At 31.2% G+C, this 27,556-nt stretch overlaps 1 protein-coding gene and 1 long non-coding RNA gene across 3 annotated transcripts; one reads left to right on the top strand and one right to left on the bottom strand.

The window, feature by feature from the left end:
* Positions 1-927: 927 nt before the first annotated feature.
* Positions 928-21,751, top strand: LOC111515452 (serine/threonine-protein kinase minibrain). 2 transcript variants are annotated; one of them, XM_023171707.2, is made up of 7 exons: positions 928-1,812; positions 2,980-3,212; positions 9,557-9,893; positions 11,048-11,334; positions 15,803-16,059; positions 16,113-16,447; positions 21,125-21,751. In XM_023171707.2, the coding sequence occupies exons 1-7, from the start codon at positions 1,758-1,760 to the stop codon at positions 21,418-21,420; spliced, it is 1,800 nt and encodes a 599-aa protein (XP_023027475.2). In that variant the 5' UTR covers positions 928-1,757; the 3' UTR covers positions 21,421-21,751. The 2 variants fall into 2 exon arrangements, with proteins under 2 accessions (XP_023027475.2, XP_023027534.2); XM_023171766.2 differs by lacking the exons at positions 928-1,812; positions 2,980-3,212 and adding an exon at positions 6,543-6,945.
* On the bottom strand, positions 3,906-6,391 carry LOC141485433 (uncharacterized). Its single transcript, XR_012467202.1, has 2 exons — positions 6,224-6,391; positions 3,906-4,010 (listed from the first exon to the last, which is right to left on the bottom strand). It is a non-coding gene; the product is annotated as an uncharacterized lncRNA (long non-coding RNA).
* Positions 21,752-27,556: the final 5,805 nt, after the last annotated feature.

The following is a 27,556-nucleotide window of genomic DNA, read 5'->3' as shown; positions in this document are numbered from 1 at the left end:
GGAATAAATATTACCGTACACAGTTCATGACATGGTAAAGATTGATGTAGATAAAGTTCATTTATGTTATAGATGTACTGTTCGAGTGATTTCAGAAATGAAAAATCTCAATAGTTTCGCATTATCCTAAATTAAGGATAATTGTACTTGAATAACGTAGTTTTCCTAAGCTTTGCCTGAACTGAATTTTGTACACACACAAACGTTTCGTCTGAAAGTAGTATTCAAGTCATTCATTCAAGATATTTTCTGCTTTATCTTTTCGGCCAGTATTACCAATACAACACATTCCATATAAATCTAGAACAATTCTTTAGAAATATACCAAGGCCATATATGAGATAACTTCAACATACGACGAAGAAATGTAGGGACATGTTACATAGGATATAATTCATTTTGAAGGTTAGTTCAGAAAGAGTTTGGAATTTTGGAGGCGACAAAGTATAAGTGGGATAATTGAAAACTCAAAGTAAGTAGTATTAATTTGTCATTTGTGTTATTAAATTAAATGTTAATTTGATTTACCGTATTTTACTCCGAATGGCATAATTTCAAATTGTTTTATAGTGTCATCTCATTCCGGTTATCCTAAAAAGATTTTTTGGTGAATAGAACTTTGGATGATCCTTAAAGGAGTAGACTTCGAATTCCCGTATTTTTTACTTCATGAAGACAGTTGACTTAAGATTGACATCAAATTATGTAGTGATTGTGTTTTGTAGTGACTTACTAATAATACAAGGAACGCACCCGTGCAAGTAGGGATTTTTTTTATACAAGTACCCTGCTGTAACGTCGTGACTAATAGTGAGTGACTCAATAATAGAGAATTGACAACTTGGCAGCCTTTCGACGTGTATATTTGTGGAATATGAACACGGAATGAAAACAGTTTATGGAGAAGTAGCATTTGACAGTTACGTATTTATGTCTAAATTCTAGAGTCTAGTAGCCATGTTGTTGTGTATAAGGATGTCTTAGGATGTGCTACGCCTTCTAGATATAATTACAGTGTTTCTTCTTTAAAAGTGTGAAGAATTATCTACGAAATTAATATTTATTGAAATAGTTATACTTTTCGGGGTATTGTGCTTATGTTAATTTAATAAAGTTGTAATTGAACACACGTGTAGTGAATAGGATCTAGAGGTGAATGATCCAAATGCATATGCAACTAAACATTGATTTGAACTAGTTTATTTGCGCGTGCTAATCATAAAAGACAGTTTCAACGCGTGTTCGGTTTGGAAAACTGTAGCATTTGTTGTTGTTTTTGATTTCTCTTACTGAATCTTGTCATCTTGTACCCTCAGTCGCTAATCAAGAAAGTTCAGTCCATTTCGTAGGAAGGGGAGTAAGCTGAAGTCAACTATTCTTGCGAATTCAATATTTTCGTCAATTATGAGTAAATTATGTGGCCTAAAGCAAATTCCCGAAGTGTGTTGGAAATTTCGCAGAATGTCAACAAATTATTGAAACCACTCGAAATATGTTGTGTTTTGATTGACTGTTTGTTGTGTCGCCATCTTTGTCTGTTTTGGATAGAAAGTTCCCGTGTCTCTGAAAGCACCATTCCATTTGGCCTTGGAAGAAGGTTACTGGCCCCAAGCACGCGGGATTGTTTACCCCATGAAAATATGGAAAATAGTTTTTAAGGTGGACCAGCCGATGCAAACCCCGGCTGGACTGTCGATTCGGCCGCGGGTGGAGAAAAACAAGGGGGATACTTGACTGCAAGGTCTTTCTCGTGGTCCATGGCGTGGCAAAAGCATAATAGAACAATGCTTATGGATAAAAACAAGCCTAAGAGTAGGTATTTTTCAATCTATAATGCAGTGTTTTGTGGATCTTATACAACAATTTGCAAAGTCATGCATTACAGATGCTATAGAGAAATGAGTCCCTAGTTTTTTTGAATATAGATGATTCTGAAAGTTCATTTTACCCCAAAACGAAAAAATATAACATAACCATGTTCATAAAAAAATTGTCATCTTTTAAATTAGATTCTAATTTAATCAATGAAGTTGCCCCAGAGCGCCAATTAATTTTTGTTGTTGTTTTATAAGTTCATGATTTGTATTTTGGAAGTGTTTTAAATATATTTCAATTATAACCTTGAAGAAAGGCTGGTATGTTTTCAAGAAAATTGATTTTGATGAGATAAAGTTCATTTGCTCTTTTGAAAATCATTCATTTACATTTGACTTGAAGTACAGTATATTTTCAATGCTCATTTAAAAAAAAATTAATTTGGATGACAAATGGAGAACATTTGTTTACTTTTGATGCTAACCACAGTGGCGGAGGTTTTTATTTTTACTTTACAATTTTTATTCAAATGTAATTTGTGAATGGACTGTTAATGAAATAATCAAAATATGACATGAAAGAAGATATATTACCTTTTTGAATCTTCTTGAAAACTTTGGCAAAATCCTGCCATCAATAGTTAGCAAATTTTCAGTTACTATCTATTCCAAACGGTTCACTAATACTAAACAAACATCTTTGATGAATTATTTCTGATACATTAGGGAATTTTCATCTAATTAAATCAATACACTGCTTTAAGTAGATGTGTACACTACTCAATAATTCCAGGTTTATAACACAATCTACTTTCCAAAAAGTTTGGCGTTATTAAACAAGAGTAACATAAGTTGTTACAAATCCTTCTTAAAGAGGCTATATGAATGTGGTCATTATAAACAGAAAAGATTTAATTATATATTTGGAGGAAAGAATTACCTCAGGCTTAAAATATTCCAAAACAAAAATTTCTTAGGTGTTTGAGAGCAGCAAGTAATTACGGCAGTATTTTATATTTTTGAAGTTAGAGATACCGCAAATTGTAATAATGTAACTACACAAGGTTGCCAATAAAAGTCAATTATTTGGACAGCTCTTCGGATAGAGTCGCTAGTTTACTACAAAAAGCTTCTTGTGTTCACTAAAATATGCTTTTGTTTTCAGTGCCTGTAACAACTGGTGGTGGTGGAGACCCTTCTCGTAACCAAAGGCGACATGTTCCTCTTTATGGAAGATTGGTTGCCATTGATAGTTTGGGATTGTCCCCAATTACATCGTCTTCAACTGATATTCAAGCTATGCAAGCTAGAATACCTCACACTTTTAGAGATTCCTCATCAGCGCCTCTCAGGAAACTCAGTGTCGACCTAATTAAGACTTATAAGCATATAAACGAGGTGAGTAATAATAATTATACATTATCTTGATTTTCTCATGAATTGCATAAAATAATAAAAAAGGTTCTGTAGGCTCCTTTCTAGAATGGGGAATGTTCCTCAATTTGGGTTATTACATACAGCAAATGCAAGTTTGAACAAAATAAAGTTGAGTTTATTTCAAGAGTTTTTCAAATTCACTTTGAAAAGTATCCAAATTGATGTTTCAAATGTTGGGTTTTAATTTTTAAAGGGATTTGTTTCTAATTCACATATTGGCAACAGCGCCTATATCAAGTTGAAATAATTTATACGTACCTAGATATTCTACTTTAAAAAAGGAAAATTATCTTTATGAATCAACAATTAAGGCAAAATATAAATTATAGTACAATACCACCTCCACAAGCCACCTATACAACAGTTGTTTTGTTATTTATTTATATAGAGGAAGATAGGTTAAATGCACAAAATGTCATATGTCACAGAATGTCTCGGAACATAAGTAAACAGAACAGCACGCATCTGAAATATGTCATCTTTGTTTGTCTCATACAGGTAACAGATTCATTGTCCTTTAATAGCTACATCCGATGTTGCCAAATGATAAAATAGAAACGAATCCCTTTAAATGTTGAATGCATTATTTCATTCCTCTTTTTTAAGTATTTAAATAATTTTTTAAAGGAAAAGGTTGAAATGATAAGTTTAAAATGCGTTGTTTTAGAGCTCTTTAATGAAAACTACTTGATTTTTGTCAGGGGGAACATTCCCCATTCTTACTGTTTTCACTCAGTGTCGACTTTCCTTTGAATTTCCCTGAAACAAAAATTTTTGACCAATAATACTGATTCTTCAGTGAAATGTCGATACAGGCCCTTTTTTTTATCATGCTAACATTGCTATATTTGAAATCTAAACTGTAACAGATATGAAGACAATTGAATGGATAAAAAAGGTAACTGTTGTGGGGAACGGGACTGTGGTCAAAGAAAATTTACAGAGACCTCTGGTCCTTCTCAAGTCACACAGGGAAAACTAAAAAATGCTGTTTTTGGTTTTTTACTCTTATTGCTATTTCAGAAAATATAAAAAAATTGGAAAGTTTTATTTTATTCGAAAAGTACTCTACAGATGTAATAATGAATCTTTGATTTAATATTTCGTGTCAACTAAGCCACCGTTTTTTTTTTCAAATTCGGAGCTGTCTCTTTTATTAAAAAATATTGATAAAGTGATAAAATCACAATTCTGTGGGTTATCACACTTGATATTTTTATAGCATTTAATTTAAAATATGTAACATTAGTGACAAAAAACAATTTATAATAAATTTTTGGTTGAAAATAAAATCAATACAGAAAATGAATTCCTCATTACAAAATACATTGGATGCTCGAACTGACAACCTCTTTGTTGTCAATTTTCTAGCATAATGGGTGTAATGTTGTTACATGCATTTCTTGTTTTGTGTTTGATAATAATAATAATAATAATTGTTTAATGAAATGAAAATAAAAACACTTTTGTCTAATTACCACTAGTTGATTTTATTTATACAACCGGTTGTATAAATAAAATCAACTAGTGGTTAATTATACAAAAGTGTTTTTAATCATTTCATTAAAGTGATCATGAATTACCACAAAATAAACAAGTTATCAATCACACATAATAATAATTGTTTGGAACCTTTGGTGTAGTAATGAATATTGCTGGAGTTTTATCCCAACACAAAATTTTTATTTTTAAAACCTTGACATGTGCTTCAATCACCAAGTGATCATCTTCAAGAGGAAGATGAAACTAAATTACATGCAATATTGTCCTTATTTATACCATAGATTCTTCTGCTAGGTACCTGTGTCTTAATTTTCTTGAATTGATTCTACATGTTGCCTTATCTACTAGTCTTAAACTTATTTTACAATATTTCCTTATCTAACAGTCAAGTAAATCTGATGATAAAATATTATTTCAACAAGCTGTATAGTACACTATTAGGTATTGGTCCACTATCGTTATTCATAATATTATTATGTTTACTAATTTCTACACTCTCATTGGCATCTAGATGCCTGTTGTTGTTAACTTGTCTGAATAATCTCAATGAACTAAAGTCTACAAAATGGTTTTGTTGCAGAATATGATGAGCGACTGCTGATTTTTCTGATCTTCCATATTTTAGGTGTGCTAAATGTTCCTCATATCTTATTTTAACAATTTGCTGGTAGATAGGACATGCAGTGGTACTCAGCATACCTTCGTCATACATTACACATTTTTACTTAAAATATAATTCTGGACATATCTACTCTGAAATACACAAAATGCAAACTCGGTGCTTCTTTTTGTGCTACGATATTGACATAATATCTATGTTCATTCAAATTTTAGGGACTCGGAGATTTCGTTTGTGATGAAATCATGCTATGAAGTCGAAAGTTATTTAAATTTTAATAAAAAATCCACTAATCAACTTCCCCATATAAAACATTATATGATTATTGGATAATTATTAATTTATCTTTCCTATAAATAGGAAACTTTGGAAAACTTTAAAATAGCCATTCATAAGTTCAATTGAAAAAATTTCAAGTCGGAGATTAAAATAATAATTTAGATATTATACTAGGAAAAAAATCAATTTGTAAAAATATTCCTTCACATAATTATAATTAGTCGATGAATGTCTGTAGTAAAAACAATTATCATTAACAAAAGATTTTCATTGATCAAAATTTCTTTAAAAGTAAGTATTAAAATGTTTGACAAGTATCAGTAGAAAATCAAATCACTATTATTGACATAAATTATAGGTTAAGGGTTTGGAAGAAAATATAAGATGTATCTGTGGACCTTGAAAGCTACAAGGTGAAATGTGCATTTTTCGGAAATACAGCTAGCTAACTACGAACTAATCCTATGAGCCAAATGGCATCACACTGGTTGATAGAATCATCTATTGAATTTGATGTTTTGGTATAGTAAAACTAGGAACTATATCAACAACCTAAAAGTTAACTACTAACCTTAGTTTGTTAATCTATTTTATTACATTTTTTATATTTGATGTCCTTTTAGCATGCAAAGCCATAAAAATTTTGAAAACAAATAAAAATGAATAGCTGCAGATTCAAAAAACATTTGAATTGCTGGGAAACTAATTGCATTGTTTGAAAAATAGCATTTCAATTCTAAAGCTGATAAAAGTTTTGCTTGATCTAAAAAATGATTGAAAAAAATTACAGAATAAATAAAAACTTCAGCTTTGTTGGAAGGATGTATGAAAAATTCGAGATAAGTAAATTGTTTGCAAAGCAATAAAAAACACCAGTAACAATGAAAATAAAGAGTAATGATTCTGTCCAAAGGAATAAATGGATTTTAGTGAGGTTGAAAAATGATAACCTATTTTAAAGAATATGATTGTTAGGAAAACGTCTAGACAGTAAACATTCCTATAAATAAATCACAGGATCTTATGAATACGTTTATAAGAGAAACCATTGACAGTTAAGAAATATTGGAAAACAAAACAAGTTTCGAAATTTGAAAAATAAAAAGTTGTGAAGTATAAATGGAACAATTAGATCTGTCTAGGCTAACTATAAGTAATGTATCTTTACAAAGCTCGGAAGAAGAACTAGCTCCGACTGAACCAATAGCTAAGGCACATGAAAACACAATTGTTATAAACAGGATCGAGTATACCATTAATTGTGATAAAGAAAATTCTAGGAAAAATAAAAAAGTATGTTAATGTGGTATTATCAAATCAGACATCAAAAATATGTTTTTTATAATTAAGAAAAATCACTGTTGTCGGTTTCTCATGGTTATAGTAAGATCGATAGAAATGAAACAGGAACAGTTGAAGTAATATTCTAACCTGTGGCTTAATGAAATAATTCTTTTTGTCAAATGTTGAAATTTCATAAAATTTTAAAAGAAATTGCTAAATACATACTACCTTCTTCTTGCCATTGAAGTGTATCGGAGATTACAACTTTTGTAAGAATTTTTTATTCTGGAAAATTTGCTTTGGGGTATTCTTTCCACTATCTTAATGAAATTAACAAAAAAATGTATTTTGGGTATATCGTTCATTTTGTGGTTTCATTTTCAGTGAGTCGATAATTTTCAATTACAGTCCTGCATCTCAGTAAGTGGGCACTGCCCTATAAAAAAATTTTTGTATCTCCCAAACAGCTCGTATTCAGTATAGTCGTGTCGGTGCCTGAAATGAGCGAATATGATAATGTCATTAACTCCCGTCCTATAAACTCCTCACTTCTCATGGAAAAATTATTTGAATTAGTTGTGACGATAACCTACTAATAAACCATTAATTGGGTTTTGACAATTAATTTCCTTACAGCTTACTTTATCGAAGTGACAATTGATAATTAACAACAATAAATTCATTGTTGCTGTATTTTTGGATTTCAAGAAGTCTTATTTAAATTCTGGTTTCTAATCGAGAATATTATGGCATAATGAGTAAAAGTATTACAATGGGTAGAAAGTGATTTACCTAACAGATACTAGTGTACCAAAGTAAATGAAAGAATAATTGATTCAGGAGTCCCACATAGGAGTGTACTTAGTCCTTTTTTATTTATATTATGACTTATGAATTTACATCATGCCATTAGTAAAATAACTCTCATTTTACAAAATATCGCAACATTTTAAAGTGTTAACAAATCAAAATTGAACGTCGCTCAAATGATATCAATTATATTAGAAACAGATTTCAAATATAACTCTGAATTTAAAATTTTACTTCCAGCATGTGACCAATAAAATTTATAAAAAAATGTTTCTCATTTTTCGCTTCCTGGGAGCCTTCTGACTTGTCCATTCCTTCCAAGTCTCCGGAAAACACTACAACCTCTTAAGACTTATTGTGTTTTTCTCCCATCTTTCTATGACACACCAATTCCAGAAATCTTGTTTCCTGTACTCGTCTGTACTGGACTCTTACTGAGACTATTTTCCATTGTTCTGGGCTTGAAAATTGCCCTGATTTCATGTTTTTTGGGGATACTTTCAAGCCGGTCCATCACACTGCTTATGTAGGACAAAAAAGTTCTCTCATTGGCTGTTCACTCCAGTGCCAAAGTGGAGTGTTTCTGATTAGGTTGTAAGGCTTGGTTGATTTAGTCATTGTTATATCAGTTTTTCAGAAACGCATTCTTCACATGACACATTTCTTCTTGTAGTCTTTCAGGTTCATAGATACGTCTTTCCCTCTCTACCAGAGTCATGCTAACCGCTCTTTTCTGTCACGGATGATGTACCAGTACTACCTTCGCCTTTCACTCTTCCTAGTTGTTTGTTTCAGGCTAGCCTGGGATAGGTAATCAACCTCCCCCCTTCACCTCGAAGTTGTAGAGGTCTTAGACTCTATGTTTTGTTCCTCTTGGAGAATGCTATGTTCGATTTTGTTAGGCTTACATTCAATCATTCTTCCTTATCCATCTTGTTATAATATACAGGGCCTGCTGCATTGCATTTGCCCAGGATTAGGATTACTTAGTAATCTGCATGGCCTAGTACTTTCATTCAGAAGGCACAGTAACTCGTTCATTAGAAGGTTCCACTACAATGAGGACAGCCCCTTGCACCCCGGACAACCACTATTTCTCCCATATTGACCGTTTATACCAATCTTCCGCTAAGCATACAGTCCATCCACCTGCAGCTTGTTTTCCTAGGAATTTCAATTCAAACTTCTAAGTAGACATTTCCAGAAAACTATAGTTCTTTAAAAATGCCTATCAAACTTGATTATAACTGGTCTGGCATTAGTTTCAGGACATTTCACATTTTTCTAGTACTTCCAAATGCTATCTAAAGGAAAGTCAGAAATGGTAGGCAATGTGTTGAAGCCCATTGACATATTTTGAGGTTATTAAAATAATTTGTGACACATTTGCCAAGTGAGATCCAAGCATAGAATGCTTAGGCTAGCAAATACGAATAGCGTTGTTATTGATTTATTTTATTCATCTAACTTATTGGCCTACTGTGAAGAAACTTAAATTAAATAAATTAATAAATTAACAATAGTATTCCATACTATTGTTCAATTGTTTTTTTTTTCTCTCACACTGTATGTGTTTGTTGTAAAATGGCAAGTGAAATCTTGTACAATATAAGTAATAATATCCAAGGACTGAACTTTGACGTACTCCAAATGTTTATGTTGACAAACTTGCATTGTAATATTAGAAATTGCTTAGCGACTTCAATTGTAGGTAATTTTCTAAACTTTATTGCATGCATGATATTATATTTTTATTTTGTAGAATATCAGAATATGCATTCAGAAAAGTGGAATTTTTATTTTGTTTCAGGTGTACTATGCGAAAAAGAAACGAAGAGCTGTCCAAATACAAGGAGAAGATACCTCAAACAAAAAAGAAAGAAAAGTATACAATGATGGTTTCGATGATGACAACCATGACTACATAATTAAAAATGGTGAGAAGTTCCTGGAGAGATACGAGATTGACTCACTCATTGGCAAAGGTTCATTTGGTCAAGTAGTTAAGGCCTTTGATCATGGTGAACAATGTAATGTCGCTATAAAAATCATTAAGAATAAGAAACCATTTCTGAATCAGGCTCAGATTGAAGTTAAGTTATTGGAGATGATGAATCAAGCCGATTTGGAAAATAAATATTATATAGGTAAGTACATATCCTAAACCTCGAAGGTCTTTCGCCAAATTAACTGATCAGCTTCGTTGATAAGCTGGAACTGTTTGGTCGAGTTTGCAACAAACCCTCGCGGATTGCACCTGTTTAAATAGACCCTCTCTTTTTTTATTCCAAAACGTTGTTTCAGAACTAGAGCCCATGGTGATGTGGGTGATTTTTTATATGAAAAAATAACAAACAAATATTAAATTAGAATTCAAAACATACCCTAATTCTTGAAATAATAGAGAGAAAAATGGTTATTAAATAAAAAAATAAATGAAGGAAACATTGCAACAGTTACGATCTTTATATGAGATAACACACATAAAATCATGGGCAAAAAAATAAAAAAAATATAGTTGCTTTATGAAATACAGCTTTTAAATCTCAACACTTTCATATTACTTTGTGAATTATTATACAATCTCAACCGTCAGAAATTATACTGGAACCTGCAGTAGTCTTGATCAATATCATTTCAAAGTTAGTTTTATTTCTGGAAATATAATTATGAGATGCTTCAAATGTGCAAAATTTTATTGTTGAGTGATTGTTTCCTGACAAGTTATGAAGGAAAAGACAAATCAGATAAACTACAAGTGAGTGAATAACCAGAATATCGTTTGGTTTGTAGAGGTTAGTTGAACAAAGAAAAGGGGGTTCAAAAATATCTTCCAATAGTTCTGTTTTAAAGAAACTGCAGCCACTTCAATTAATTTTAGGTTGTTTTACTGCATGCCAGACTCAAATAAGATATATGAGAATTTATTAATGTAATTAATAGAGAGCTGGTAGATATTTCACTACTCTATCAACATGCCAACTGTGGGTGACATTTTCTTATGCAGATGATCGATGTGGCATCCCCAGTTGAGTTTCGAGAGTATATACAGACCTATATTTCTGATCTGTGGGGTGATTTGTCTCCTATTTTAATAAAAGGCTGATTCCATTCTGGATTTTTTTCATTACCTGAGGTATTTTACTGGACTATTGAGGGTTAACTTACAGTAACTTTGAACCTAATCTAAGTACATATCAAATTTTAAACTCGACATTTCCCCCATTATAGAAAACACTATTTGATTATATTATTCTTATGTAATCAGTTTATGATGATGATGTAATGTTATTTTTTTCAGTTAAATTGAAAAGACACTTCATGTGGAGGAATCATTTGTGTTTAGTATTCGAATTATTGTCCTATAACCTGTATGACTTGCTTCGAAACACTAATTTTCGAGGCGTATCACTCAATCTCACTAGGAAATTTGCACAGCAGCTTAGTACAGCGTTACTGTTCCTCTCCACACCAGAACTGAACATCATCCATTGCGATCTGAAACCTGAAAATATACTTTTGTGCAATCCCAAAAGATCGGCGATCAAGATTGTTGACTTTGGAAGTTCTTGCCAACTGGGTCAGAGGGTAAGTATAAGTTTTTATGTTTATGTTTATCATAGCCAAAAACATTACATGTTTATATATGTACCGAGACGAACGAGTAGAAACGAAATATTTTTCTATTTGCCTTTGCCTAGGATCAACGTGTTAATAAAATCCCCAACTTTATTAGAATTCTACATTATATGTTTCTTTTTTATTATTATTATTTTATGAATGTATCACTGTTTGTATAATATACTACTCTATTACTCTGCTGATTTTATATGCTATTCATTATATTCCATTGTACTCATACTTAGTCAATGCTGTAAACTTAATTATATTTGTCTTGTAATTGGGATTACTCCTGTTAGACAATAATCCTTTTTTTTAAATAACCTGAAATAACTTGAAAAACTAAGTATTCAATAAATGTGAACAACTTTAGAATAAATACTAAAAAGGGAAAATAAATAATAGTAAACTGTCAAAGAAGATATGCTGCCACATAAATTCAAATATAAAATAACTAGAAAATGAATATGTTTTCATTTGAGAAAATCCGTTTTACTCTTTTAATTTCTGTCGTGATGAATTGACTTTTCCAAAATTAGATTGTAACATTTCTCATACATAATAATTTATTCTGCCCCATAGAATGATTATGAATATGACATGTTTCGTTAAAAGTCATGGTAGCTGATATTTTTTATTTTATTTTTGATAGAATGAATGAAAGAGCTAATTTTCAATTTATAAATCTAATAAATTATTGGGTTTATATAAATTTTACGTTGATCCTAAATAGGGTAATTTATATATACATTTAATTCATTTGTTCTGTAGAAATTTTGATGGTTTCAAAATAGAGCTATTTGCGGTACCCTATATAGATTTCAAATTATTATGGACATAATTTTTTTCTAATATACTCTATATGTTTTCTCAATGACCTAAAAATATCATTGTCTGAGTATAATTTATTGAATTGTTATTTATTCTTAGAGGAATTGTAAATATGTCGTCACTTCGTTTCCATATAATAATGTAAGTTGATTATTCCAAATTTAATGTTGATTTATATTGTTGAAACCAAATAGAAATTTTCGGAAATATCTCAATTATTGTAGTGTCATCAGCAAATAATTTAGCTGTTCCTTTACACCGTAGGATTTATTCATTAAAGAACTTTCATGTCTTTAAATATTCTGACATTATTATTATTGAATGCTTTATGGAGATCTAAAGAGGCAACGCTTTTCATGACTATAAATTTTGATTTGTATTTGTGAAATAATATCCATGTCTCGGAATATGCGGAATCAATATTGACCATCATCAATTAAATTATTTTTCCAGATGATCAACAAGTCTTATTTGCATAAGTCATTCCAGAATACTGGAAAAAAACGGAAAACAGAAATAGCGGAAATTTTGCCAATTTTCATTAAATTTGGTTCTTTACCTGTTTCGAAATATTTTGAAGTAATAAAAAATAATACCGACGACAATTCATATTTGACTGCTTTTATAATCTTAACAATTAATTTATCAAAAGCACCAAGCTTTATTCAAATCTAGTTACGAAATAACATCTTTAATCTCAGCTACACTTTTGTAGATTTCAAATACTACGATATTTTCTTCTTTGGTATGATATGGTGCAGCCAAGTGCAAGGGTGGGCCAAAAGCTTGAAACACAAGTCTATGCCCCATTCTTGAGTGCTATGTCTGATGAATTATCTTCTGTGTTTATATCAAGACACTCAATAACGTGAGCAGTAAATTATTTTCATGGTCTCACAGCAAAAGTCTTTGTATACGCTAAAGGTGAATTCTAACATTTCCAAAGATTTGATCGTATTTCATTTCTGTATTTGGCAAATGTCATATTAGTATCAAATTCCATACCGTGGTTTATGGAAATGTCCTACACTTTTTTGCTCATAAGATGGTTATAGCAAAGCATTTAGAATAGAATAGAAGAATAGAATTTATTCATCATTAAAATATCATACACATATAACATATACATTACTGGTACAACATTTATCAGACTAGTCACACAAACTTAAGAAAAAGCAGCTTATACATTCACATCTAAAAATTCTTCGACATTGTAAAAGGCATTTTCTAGGAGAAGGTCTATTAAAGCTTTTTTTAATGTATTGTAATTTTCAATATTTCCTAGTAACCTAGTTGCTTTGTTATATGACTCCTTGATAGCTTTGCCGAGTCTTGCCCAAGGGCTAATCGTGAGTAAGGTAGTATCAGTTCATTTCCTCTGCAAGTATTGTGATCATGTATCATACTGTTTTTTGTATGGTATGATTTATTTATTTCGATATTCATAGTTATGAGCAGAATATATGAAGAAGGTAGTGTTAAAATAGCTAGATCTTTAAAAACTGTCTTGCATGATCGTCTACAATGTATGCCAGCGATACATCTAATTTTTTTTTTTTGATAACGAACACTTCCGAAATAGGCCAATTTGAGTACTTCTAGAGTTACTGTTCCATGTAGTTGCCTTATTATGAAGCAGACTCTACTCAGTTTTGTTATTAGATAATCCGTGTGAATTGAAGGGGTTATATTTTTAGGAGTGATTAATTTTTTGGAAAAGAAAGTTTTTGGCTTTCTACTAGTAGAAAGCCAAAAACTTTCTTTCCCAAAAAATAATCTGTGTATTTTCGCCAAGTTAACTTCTGATCAATTACTAATCCTAGATACTTATATTGATTCACCTCTATAGATCTGTGATGTATTTTTAATGATGTATTTAACAGTTTTATTTACATTAACAATTAGACCGTTATTTATGCACCATTGTCAAAATTCATCAGCAGTTTTATTTGCAGCTTGAACAGAGAGGAGAAGTTCATTTTCTGCTACTATTTGATAGGTATCATCAGCATATATTATTGTTTTTTGTGGAGATACACATGAATTTTCAATATCACTCTTAAATATTATAAAGAGAAGCAGAGCCAATGTTGAGCCTTGTGGAACTCCTAATGAGACAGAGGCTGGTTGTGATTTTATTTCATCTATTACCACTCTTTGCGACCTTTGACATAAATATGATGCTACCCATTCATTGGCTACTCCTCTTATTCCTTTCCTGTACAGTTTCTCAAGTAATAAACTGTGGTCAACTGTATCGAATGCCTAGGATAGATCAAAGAATAAACCAATTGGAAATTTCTCATCGTTGAGGTTTTTGTAGATGTTGTCACACATTTCGAATATGGCAGATGATGTTGATTTTTGCTGTCTGAAAACATGTTGACATTCTGATATGAGTTTATAGTGTTCAAAAAATTTACGAAGTCGCAAATAATATGCATAGTCGATAACTTTGGCAATTTGCGATTGCAAACAGATATTTCAATAGTTGGTGGGGTCATTTTTGGAACCCTTGTTTTTATATATGGGTATAGACTTTAATGTTTTCAGTGATTGTGGATATATGGATATATTTACAATAAATGATAGACGTTGACAAATTATGTCATTGACACTTTTACGAGATTTGCCATGTATATCATCTATTCCTGAGGCTGTATTTTTAGTGGTTTTATTAATGATTTCTTGGATCTCTATATGTGATGTTGGATATAAGAATAAGCTGTTGTATGAGAAAGGAGATAATTTCAATTCATTTGTATTAGGCTGATTTGTTTTTATGTCAATGAAAAATGTATTGAGAAGGTTACTTATTGTTGTTTTCTCTGTAGTAGTATTACCTTTGATTGTTAGTTCTAAAGTATCATCATTTTTTATTTTATTCCTATTTTCATTGATAATTTTCCAACTTTCCTCATTAATATTTTCTGCTTTTATAATTCTATTGTTGTTATATCCCATTTTTGCCCGCTTTACTACTTCTGTATATAAGTTCTTCAGTTGTATATATTTTTGTTTGATAATTGCTATGTTGAAAAATTTAGCTAATTTGCACATGTCACATACCATTTGATGCAGTTCTTTGATTTCTTTTGATATCCAGGGTTTGTCCCTTTTACGATTATAATTGTTTGAGACTCTTCTTGATACTGATATGTTGTATAGAACGCATTGAAACATTCTTTCAAATCAGTTGATATGCAAACAACTACCCAAGTTTCGTTTGCCAGCATGTCTCTGAAAGCTATCAAGTTGTCATCAGACAGACTACGTCTGTAAAAAAAAACTAGAATCATTTCTCTTAACCGACCCAGTGATGAACTGACAAATCTATGATCTGATAGATGGGTGTCCTCAACTACGATATTTGTAGCAGGGAAATTTGCAAATATTCCATCGATGCCTCTATTGAGGCGGGTAGGAGAGGTAATCTGATTTACCATGTCATTACATTTAAATTCGTTTTATTGATTTGACTCCATCGAATACCTTCCTGTGAGAATAAATCGTCATGGAAGGGCCCAGGATGATAAATGGTACTTGAAATTCTTCCATATCAAAACATTCACGGTTTTAATGAACATTTTCTTTTTTTTTTCAGATATATCAGTACATTCAGTCAAGGTTTTATAGGTCTCCTGAAGTACTTCTGGGAATTCCTTATGATTTATCGATAGACATGTGGTCATTGGGTTGCATTTTAGTTGAAATGCATACAGGAGAACCTTTATTCAGCGGTGCCAATGAAGTTGATCAGATGAACAAAATCATAGAGGTTCTAGGAATGCCTCCCTTCGAACTACTGGAAGACGCCAATAAAACAAGGAAATTTTTCGAAAAAATACCCGGGGAAAGAAGGTAGGCGGATATACTTAATTCAACTTTACACATATCTAATTTTTTTTCTTTAGGTTTGTATTGAAAAAGACAAAAGACGGTAAAAAGTACGAATCTCCCGGAACACGAAGACTGCACGATATATTGGGGGTTGACACTGGTGGGCCTGGAGGAAGGAGAGCAGGGGAAATTGGACATACGCCTGCTGACTATCTCAGATTCAAAGATCTTATTCTACGCATGTTGGACTATGACCCCAAGACTAGAATCGCCCCATATCATGCTTTGCAGCACAATTTTTTTAAACGTACTTCAGATGAGGCCACTAATACGGCAAAAAATGCCAGCCCCAACTTAGCAGTTTCTTCTCTGGATATGTCTGTAGCAAACATTTCCAACAGCCAACATGGTAAGTCTGGCTTTTTCTAAATGTGATTTATGAAGCTCAGTTCAGATTTATTATAATGTAGGTCTCAATTTAAGGTGTACAACAGCGACAAAAATCATTTAATCTGTAATTGGCTGAATCCCTGGGGTTGTTTTCATTTCATATGATGCACAATAATTAATATTGGGATCCTTCATATTTGCCCCCCCCCCCCCCCTCAGTAAACATCCTGAATATATTACTGATAATACTTTGAAGATGTGTACTCATTACATAGACCTTGAGTTTTTTAAAAATACATCATGTGACTAATGATATTTGAGATTTTCATTTCAGAATCGTTTAAACAGTTCCTGTTAAACAATGTTCCATATTTGTATTCAAAACGAGAACTAAAATAATCTGTGAAAATGGGAAAAGCTCCACTTTGTTTCATATGGAAAAGGATCTAGCTTAAAAAATAATTCAATGTCCTGCGTGGCATATCCGGGGAACTAGTTGCTTTCTGATAATTTTTTTCATTATCATGTAAAGGGAATGAATAAAAAAGAATTCCTAGTGCCTTGGGCGCTGTTATCAACCCACTCCCTATCAATTCTTAATGTATTTGGTATTCACATACAAATTATAGTGCTATTTACCTCTTCCCATTTCTCTTTGTTATTGAATTTTAACAAGAGAAGTTTTTTGATAACTTTTTGAATGTTCATAATCAATTTTTTATTTAATAAAAGTTTTATACGGTTTCAAAGTTATCGCAGGTGAATGGTCTTGAAAGGTCATTCAAGAAAAGTACCTTACTGAATGTGGTTGATTTTGTCTAATGAAAACAATTCTCCCACATCAGAAAAAACACTGTTTGTCTATACATGTTCCGCTAAGCAAGTTGATGATGTTAACTCAGTTAGCGAAACACACGCTGAGAGACAGTTGTTTTGTTCTGGTTCATGGGTTCGTATTATTTCGTGCCGGAGGTTCCGATTCTATCTCCTTTATTTCATCATTATGCTTTACCTCTAGTGAACTGCACCAAGAAACGACACACTCTTTGAACAATGGGTATAATGTTACCACGATATGTTTTTTAGACATCAGAACTAATGTTCCTTGCTGATATTCTCAAAGCAAGCTGTATTGAGCTTTTACCCCATTTGATTGATGTACTATTGGAATTTGAGGTTTTTGTCCAGATAGAGTCCTGGGAGTTTTGGAGGATTTTAAAAAGTGACATTGTGGTCATATTCAAATTTGTTAGGTTATAACTCTTGACTGTCTCAAAAGTAGTTTGAGATTGATATAGAAGATTTCGGATTATTTTATAGTTTTGATAAAATAAATAAGGATGTCATCAGCAAATGATTGAATTTTATAATTTTCAACTTGTTTAACAATATCCTTTGTAAATATTATAAACAGATATAGATAGAGAGACAGAATTTTTAATAGATGAAACGGAATCATTAAATTTCAAAAACTATACCTCGCGATTTTATCTGCACAAACTTTATTACATATAAAAGGAGATCCTTCATTGCCAAGTAATTTTAGACAAATTGTTATTCTTTCTGTTTTCTCAAAAATACTAGAAAGAGCAGTTTACAATTCATTAATTAGCTTCCTTAATTTAAATAATATATTAAGTCCTTACTAGTATGGATTCAGAAAAGGTTTGTCTACAACTGATGCCCTAAAATCTTTGACTGTTTTGAGGAGAATAAACACTGTTTGGGAATCTTCACTGACATATCAGCTGCATTTGACTGTGTAGACCACCAGATTTTATTATTAAAACTAAACAGATACGGGATACGTGGTACCTGTCTTAATTTCTTCAAGTCATATTTATCTCATCGTAGCCAAGCAGTAGTTGTTGACAATGTCATGGGTTCGTATATGTCTGTAACGAGAGGGGTGCCCCAGGGTTCTGTACTGGGACCACTCTTATTTTTGATATACATAAATGATATGCCAGATTCCATATCCTGCAGTAATTTACTAACAAATATGTTTGCCAACGACACAACTTTCTGTATACAACTTGAAAAGGGGACTGATCATTTACCTATTTATCAAGATATTATGGCACATGCTAAGATTTGGTTCACAGCCAATGATCTTTTTTTGAATGAGACCAAAACCCGTTGTGAAATCTTTAGTGTAAATGGTACAAATAGTTTGGTTGAAAATGAGCACATAAAATTTCTAGGTATAGTTTTAGACCCATAACTGAGGTGGACAGCTCATATAAACTGTTTATGTAACAAGCTGTCGCAAGTGATATTTGCACTAAGAAAAATATGACATGTCACAAACATGGAAGCAACAGTATCTGCGTATTATGCATTGTTTCATAGTCACTTTATGTATGGAATACAATGTTACGGTAATGCAGTATCTACACATATTACGAGAATTTTCACATTGCAGAAAGCCCATTAAGATCTATTTTAAATGTACCATGGGATACCAGTTGTAGAGAACTATTTCCTTCATTAAAAATCATGACCATCTACTCACTGCTCATTTATCAAAGTATAATAACAGTTAAGTCAAAGATAAATGAACATGCAACACACTCGTCAATTCTTCCTCATGATACCAAACACAAACACAATTTGTTGATGCCATTATGTCGTCTGCAACGAACGCAAAGAGATGACATACAGCTCTTCAACCTTCTTCCCACAGAGTTTAGGAATAGACCCTCGACGTAATTCAAAAATCAATTTAAACAGATACTATCAAATAACTGTTTCTATAGTATACTTGAATTCAAAACATTCATCAAGAAAAACAGAAATATCTTCATGACCCACAGAAACCTGTAGTTTTATTTATACTGATAGCACAATTCATCTTTATCTAAATACATACTTTATATATTTATAATGTATAATGCCATTGTTTTTATGTATTATTTAGCTTTTCTATTGCATTATACCTTCTATTTTTTTATCATTAACCAATTTTAATGTATGACCTAATATAAATTTTTAAATGTATTTTTCTACTGACTTGTCTACAAACTTTATGTTTCTTGAGACCAATAAAAATTGTTATTATTATTATTATTTGAAAAATATATCATAACATGTTTCGCTAACACAGTAGCTTTATCAAGGGTATTCAAATCACTCGATAAAGCTACTGTGCTAGTGAAACATGTTATGATATATTTTTCAAATTAAGTTTGTGAAAATCAAATCGTGAGGTGTAGTTTTTGAAATTACTATGGATCTTCATCAAGTAACGGCCGAATCAATCAGGAATCACTAAATTTGGTAATTTGGATTGTTTGGATCATTAACCAATTTTAATGTATGACCTCATATAAATTTTTAAATGTATTTTTCTACTGACTTGTCTACAAACTTTATGTTTCTTGAGACCAATAAAAATTGTTATTATTATTATTATTTGAAAAATATATCATAACATGTTTTGCTAACACAGTAGCTTTATCAAGGGTATTCAAATCACTCGATAAAGCTACTGTGCTAGCGAAACATGTTATGATATATTTTTCAAATTAAGTTTGTGAAAATCAAATCGTGAGGTGTAGTTTTTGAAATTACTATGAATCTTCATCAAGTAACGGCCGAATCAATCAGGAATCACTAAATTTGGTAATTTGGATTGTATCAGTTGAGTAATCTTGAACCAAGAAATAAAATTTTTCATGTCAATAAATTTTTATCGATGGTCCTGAAAACTCTATTGAAACCTAAAAAACACAACCCTAATGATTTCTTACTATCTAATTATTTTGCTCCAATCAAGACCCATTCCATTGATCTTGCCATAATTCAATGAGGATTTTCTTGTAGTAGGGTTTCATATCTGTATGGATAACACAGTTTACTATACTGTTTAAAATACTGATAAATGGTTTCTTTAGCTAATCGGTCAGCCTTCAGAATTCTTGGTGTTGATTTTTTTCAATTGGAATGATCATCGATAATTTCCAAGGAGCAGGTAATTTTCCACTTTGTAGGTTGCAATTAATTACTTTGAAAAATTCATCTCCAGTAGTTCCAAATGATAGTTTTGAAATAGTACTGGTAATTCCATCAATATCAGATATTTTACTCACAATAATTTTCGATTCAAACTAGTCAAGCATTAAAATTTATCATTTGAATTTGGTCATTATTATGTAAAATATAGGAAATATTAAACTTTTCTGGATTGTATAAGATAGTTCTTATTCAATCTCCTGGAAGTAATTCAGAAATACCAGCTTCGTTAGATCATGTCTTATTGTCATAATATATGAAACTTCTGAAATTTGATGTATTTCCTTGTGCGATTATTCAGTAGTTTTCCACATTTCACAAGGTTTATATTTCAATAAATCAATTTTTTTCATGGTGATTTCGTTTTTCATTTTTATCAGAGAGACTACTAAATTCTGTTGTAACCTATATTATCAGGTCAAAATATTGTTTTTTTTTATAAACCATCATGAAGAAATTCTTAAGTGCTACCCACTTTTTTGGAGCATGTTTGTCAAGAACATATTTTATATTATCAACTAACATTTGTAATAGATAATTAGTCAGTATCTTCAAATATACACATCCAGTTTTGATTGATTAGGTCTAATTAACCATTTATTTCATCAAAATTTCCATAGACACGAATTTTTTTCTTATGATGATATTCAGAAGATATGGTGATGGTTTATTGATTTTTCAGGAATAAATATGGTTGGTCGTTCAAGAGATATGTTTGGGGCCCCTTTTCATAGTTCGGGATTTGTAGCAATGGACTGTGACCCCTCCCCTTCGCGACATTCACATAGGCCAAGATATCAAGCTCCCCCAAGTCATGGTCCCACGTCTCTTCAGTATGCACCTTACCCAGGAACTAAGATGGAGAACACCCCCCAAAAAAGCAATCAAGCACCGAATAAAGGTTCTCAGAATAAGCCTCAAACAGATAGGGACGAAAGTCCTATGGTATGCGTGCAGAGCCCAGTAATTATTCACTGAAAAATTGCTAGGAACAAAGTGTTATCGTTTCCAAACAAACTCGATGTGAATTGTGATTTTCAACCAAAATGACGATAACCTGCTGGTTTTTAATTTAGGCAATATATGTGTTGAGTGTTTTAATGTTGATTTATTATGAAACAGTGAAAAGTAATTTTTAGCATTGAACAATCGGTGACTGAAGACTTGTGCTATGTAGTGCTCTATTGCAAATGACACTTAATCATATTACGAATAATTTGATTTTCGAAAAATTTTATTACATCAATTAAGTGAATTTAAACGAAGGTAAATTATGACTAGTATTGAAATAAATTATAGTAAATGCAGATATGGTTGTTTCATTTCCCTTTTCATGGATGGATCATTATTTCACACTGTATATGTACATTAAGTAATACTTTGTTTTGGAAATACAAAAAATAAATGAATGGGTAAGTACATTAACATTCAAGGATCACTGAAAACTTTGTGCACGGATAGTGGTCCAGATAACACTATCGAACTATCGACCCATAACAATTCTGTCCAACTTTGCAAAGGTCTTTGAGATGTGTCTCTATAACAAGATTTTTCCCGAAGTGAGAAATAGTATAACTTTATATCAGCATGGTTTTATCAATAAACGTTCAACAATAACTAATCTCATGTGTTTTACACAAACGGTCGGCGCTGTGTTAGATAAACAGCTACAGGTTGATACAATCTATACAGACTTCTCAAAGGCCTTTGATGAATTGAACCATCAAATTCTAGTGAACAAACTTTTTTCTGTTGGTTTCGATAGTCAACTGTTGAATTTACTACAGTCTTATCTTCAGAGTCGTACGCTATTTGTAGAATACAAAGGACACTAATCAGAATTCACTTCAACTAGTGGTGCTCCTCAAGGAAGTAATCTAGCTCCTCTTCTATTTTCTTGTTTTACAAATGATATTGTTTCAAAAATCTCTAGTAACATATTACTCTTTGCTGATGACTTAAAGATTTTCAGACCCATTGAATCAAAAGAGGACTGTCTTATTCTGCAGAAGGAAGTTAATTCGATACATGAATGGTGCATACTAAACAAGCTTCCACTGAATATTCACAAACGTAAATTTATGAAATACACCCTCAAGTACAACAATATACAGTTTGACTATGCAATAAATGACGTCATATTAGAACAAAGCACAGAAACTAAAGATCTGGGCATCATATTCAATAAGAAACTTAGCTTCACGTCACAAATTAATCAAATCACATCTGCAAAAAAATGCTTGGCCTTATCTTCAAGACGTGTACAGACTTTCAAAATCGAGAATGTTTTATAACACTTTTTAATGCATAAGTCGATTGTCCAGCGCTCTTATAATCATTTAGCGTCAAAATTATTCAATACAGTTCCGGAGTTAATTCGTAACATAAATGTGATTCACTTATTCAAAAAGTCCTTGAAACGTTTCATTTCTGGCCAAACAAGGCAAAAAATTGCTCATTTCATTGAAAATAAGGATATTTAGAACTTTTGTGATTTAAATGTGAAATGTCCAATATTTATTCCTTTTTTAAATTGAAAGAATTTTATTACAATATCAAGAGTGTCAACGGTATTTGTTTGCAACTCTGTGTTATTATTATATTTTTAAATTGAAATATTTTTATTATATTATATTTTAGTGTAATGATCAAATATTTTTAAATTTTTGACTTTCAATTTCATTTTTTACTCAAAACAAGTGTTTCACTTATTGAGTGTCAACGATATTTGTTTGGAATTCTGTGTTATCATTATATCTGTAATATTTTGTTATGCAAATAAATATTATTATTATATATATGTTCGATCTCATCTGGAATATGGCTCCCTAATCTGGTCCCCTACTATATACAATGTCCATATACAGCAACTCGAATCTTGTCAAAGAATCTTTATGAAATACATGGGGCTTACAAACTGGATGGAGCTTACCTATCCCAAGGAATTGATAATTGAGTGTTGCTAAATAGATTTGCCCTCTTATCCTTAGAAAACATAAGAACATATTATGCCTGTATATTCATATTTAAATTGATTCATAATCTGGTTCACTGCCCAGATTTGTTAACTCAACTAGATTTTCACATACCGAGACGAAGTAGTAGAAACGAAATATTTTTCTGTTTGCCTTTGCCTAGGATCAACGTGTTAATAAAATCCCCAGTTTATAACAACTGTAAAATTTATAATGGTTTGTATTCAGAATATATTTTTGTTGTTCCATTTGGACGCTTCAAGTATTTAATTCGTAACAAACTATTTTTTATGCAAGTCGAACTACAATCTAATTACAACTCATAAGTGAAATACTGTGTTTCAACTCTCTGCACACTGCCAATTCTATTAGAATTCTACAGTATATGTTTTTTTTTAATTATTATATGAATGTATCATTGTTTGTATAATATACTACTCTATTACTCAGCTGATTATATATGCTATTCTATTTGTTATATTTCATTGTACTCATACTTAGTCATAGCTGTAAACTTAATTATATATGTCTTGTAATTGGGATTACTCCTGTTAAACAATAAACCTTTTTTTTATAACACAATAAATGTTTTTGATTTCGTTGCTGCATAACATGAAAACATTAAAATAAGTAAAATTTCAAGTACTTTGAAGAGGCTTCTGACAAGTCGTTATCAAGAATTTCCTGGAGTCTGAAAGTTGAAGTCATTAAACCATTATCCAAAAGAGGTGACTGTAACCTGGTATCAAACCTGAATCCAATTACCCCCTTGCCAACTCTAGAACACTAGAAAAAATATAAATCTGAATCACTGAGAAGGATGCAGGGTTTTGTGAGCACGCCATTGCATTTGATTCTTTGGACCATTGTTGTTCCTGTTGAACATGATCTATCTCTCATTAATATTACAGGTGAATTTATTTTATTTGCTGATGGTATGGTACTCAAGAAAAAGAAAACAGAGAACAAGTATTAAAGCTGATTTAGGTTCAGTTAAAAAGTGGTGCAAATAGATTATCCATTAATATCATTTCAACTTTAAGGTGTACTTTGGAATAATCTTTTTTATAAATTATTCAGTAATAATCAGTTCTGAATATGTTGATGCACACAATTCAAATGTATGCAAAAACTGTCATCTGGATGTTTGGCAACAATAATTATAACGAGGGAATTCATTATGTCTGCTCGAGCAGAGGTAGCAAATAGTATTAGTGCCAAACTCTGGGAAGTACGAGAAGTCACTGTTAGGGTAGAGATATAATTAATGATAAATCATTGCTCCTTACTTTCTAAAGAAAATCTCCCAATAGTTTTACAACAATTCTATAACTCACCAAATCAAAATATTTGATTGTCACAAGTTGCTTACACATCTATACAGTTTTGTAGAAATATAAGTCGATGTTTGGTTTTCGAAGGCACCTTATATAATAATAAAAATTACATATAAAATGTATAGGAATAGTAATTAATAAAATAAAATAAAATGCATACAAAACAAAAAAAAAATACCACGAAAACGGTGTCACAATAAAAGTGCATGAAAACACATTAAACAAGTACAAATTATTATTAAAAATTTTCATCAGAATACTTATCTAGTGAGAAAAGAATTCCAATAGGAAGTCACCCTAAGTTTTTTTGAAAATTGTCCAAGACAATTAGGAGAATTTGAAGTAATATTGAGTCTCGCATATGAAACGTGAATATCATTTTTCTGCCTTGTGTTCAATGTTTGTAATTTTTATAACATTTGTCAATATTTTTAAATATACCTACCTATGAGTACCTATATACTTTAAGAATATATAAAATTGCAAGAGATAACATTTTATCAGAAGTGAAAACATTTCTACATGAATGATCATAGGAAAACTCCTGCCATTAGTCTCAAAATTTTCTTTTGGCTAATGAAAAAATTTACTTGAGAGTGATAGAAAATTATCAACTGATTTTGTTCCAGTACATCTTTTAAATTCCTAAAAAGACATGTAAGCTACCTAACTTTGACACTTACTGTTCACAAAAAGATTTCCAGCTAAGAAATTCATGAACATATACATTTAAATATTTTACAGTTTCTGCAGTACTGCCCTTCAGCTCATTATCAGATGTAAAAGTGAGTTTTTGCTTAAAAGTTTTTTGTCTAGTATGAAACCTTACTATTTGTGTTTTTGACTAGTTGAAATGTAGGTCATTACCACTATAGTAGGCAATTCATTTGTTCTTATATACATTGCATTTTTCTTCTAGACGGTTATCATCTATATCTAATAGGATTAACGTAAAATCGTCCGCATATGCTGTGTACATTTCATTTCCCAAAATATTCTCTATATCATTAACGTAGAGTATGAAGAGGATAGGACCTAAAATTGACCCCTGCGGCACTCCCATATCAAGTTTGAGATTTTCTGAATTTTTTTGTTATTATCTCATCATTATATTTATTTTATGCTAACATATTGAGTTCTATTCTGTAAAAAACTTGAAATCCATTGAAGTGCAACACCCCTATTTATTAATAATTTATCATGATTGACACAATAAAAAGCCCTATTGATAGGTCGCAAAAGACCCCAACGGTGATCTCGCCTACCTCAATCAGGTTTACAAATTTTTCATAAAAATCAAGACTGGCTGTTATCGTCGACCTATTCTTCTAAAAAGCCACGCTGTTTATCATTCAAAATTGAAAATTTGTCAATGAATTTCATGAATCGATCCAAATAAGCATATTCAAATACTTTTTGAAAACTACCTACATGGGATTCTGACATGTCTGTAATTTTCAGGAGAATTGACGTTACCCTTTTTAAAAATTGTCATAATTTTTCCGATTTTGATACTATCTGGGAAAGGTTCCTGAAGTGGATGAATAATTTATCAAATATGTAATAGGTTTTATTAAACACGATAAGACCTTTTTAAGAATAAAAATTGGCACGTCGTCAAAGTCTGAAGAATACTTATTTTTCATTCTTGTTAACAATAATATCAGTAATTCTGGTTCACAAAGTGGATTGAGATTAAATAAACTACTTGAATTAATATTCAACGGACTTTCGAGTTATATATATTCCTTTGAGTTAGGTATTTGACCAATCAAATTTTTTGGAGAATTTATAAAAAAGTCATTAAAAATTGAAGCAACCTCCACTGGGCGTTCTACAACTCTACCTTCAATATTTAATGTAACATTAGCAAATTTTTTCTGTTTATTATTTAATTCCGAAATGACTTGCCAACTTGCTTTTGACTGATTTTCAGAGTTGATTTTTTTTTGATACCTTATAATATATCTATTAGACTGAAATTAATATGAAAAACCTTGTTTTTTCTGTTCTGTAGGTAAAATACTATAATTTTTTGAAGTATGTGGTTAATTGGTCAAATGCGCCTGATTAAAGAGCAACGACCGAATATCATAAAGAGATTGAAAAAATTATAATAAAATTATCAGTATTCAGCAGTGTTGCCAGAAACGGGTAATATTACCGTTTTTTCAGTGAAAATACGGTAATTTTAACCCCCGTACGGTAATGCGGTTACCGTACGTATTTAAACGGTAATCAAGAGATACAGCTTACTGTATAAAACATTAACTTCTCTTACTCGCGATACCAATTGGCGTCTTAAACCTGAATAGTCAATATCAGTGATTGACGTTTGGTATCATCATCGGTTGATGTAAAATTGATATCAATTGGTAAAGAAGTTGAGTTTTTGAAATAACTAGAGATATCTTATAGTATATTTTAATCACAAATAAGCCTTCAACTGTTGGTAGAAACAATACAATCCAACTGTCAGTTTTACGTTAACTGCTGATGAAATCAAACGTTCAATTAAAACCAAATTTCTTCTTCACTGTCACGGTGTCGGAAAATATAAAATCTCTTTGATTGCTTATTAATCTGCTCAAAATGAATGTTGTCACTAAACGCTTCTGTGATCTGAGCCATAAATCTTAGCAGTTAATAAAATATACTAGCTCGTTAAATGTTACCTGCTTTGATTATTAGTGACAGAGTAATGATGTCACTGACATATGTGATCTACTATTAACGTATTCTGCGATTCTGTCACATTTGTCTCACATTTAGTAATTAGTTTTTTAACTACTGGCAACACTT

Source organism: Leptinotarsa decemlineata, unplaced genomic scaffold, assembly GCF_025532065.1.
Source record: "Leptinotarsa decemlineata unplaced genomic scaffold, Ldec_3_MD MMD2_tig00026328_RagTag_RagTag, whole genome shotgun sequence".
In the NCBI taxonomy this organism is placed as follows: domain Eukaryota; kingdom Metazoa; phylum Arthropoda; class Insecta; order Coleoptera; family Chrysomelidae; genus Leptinotarsa; species Leptinotarsa decemlineata.
Note: the sequence above shows the minus strand (reverse complement) of the source record. Positions and strands in the feature narration are given on the sequence as shown.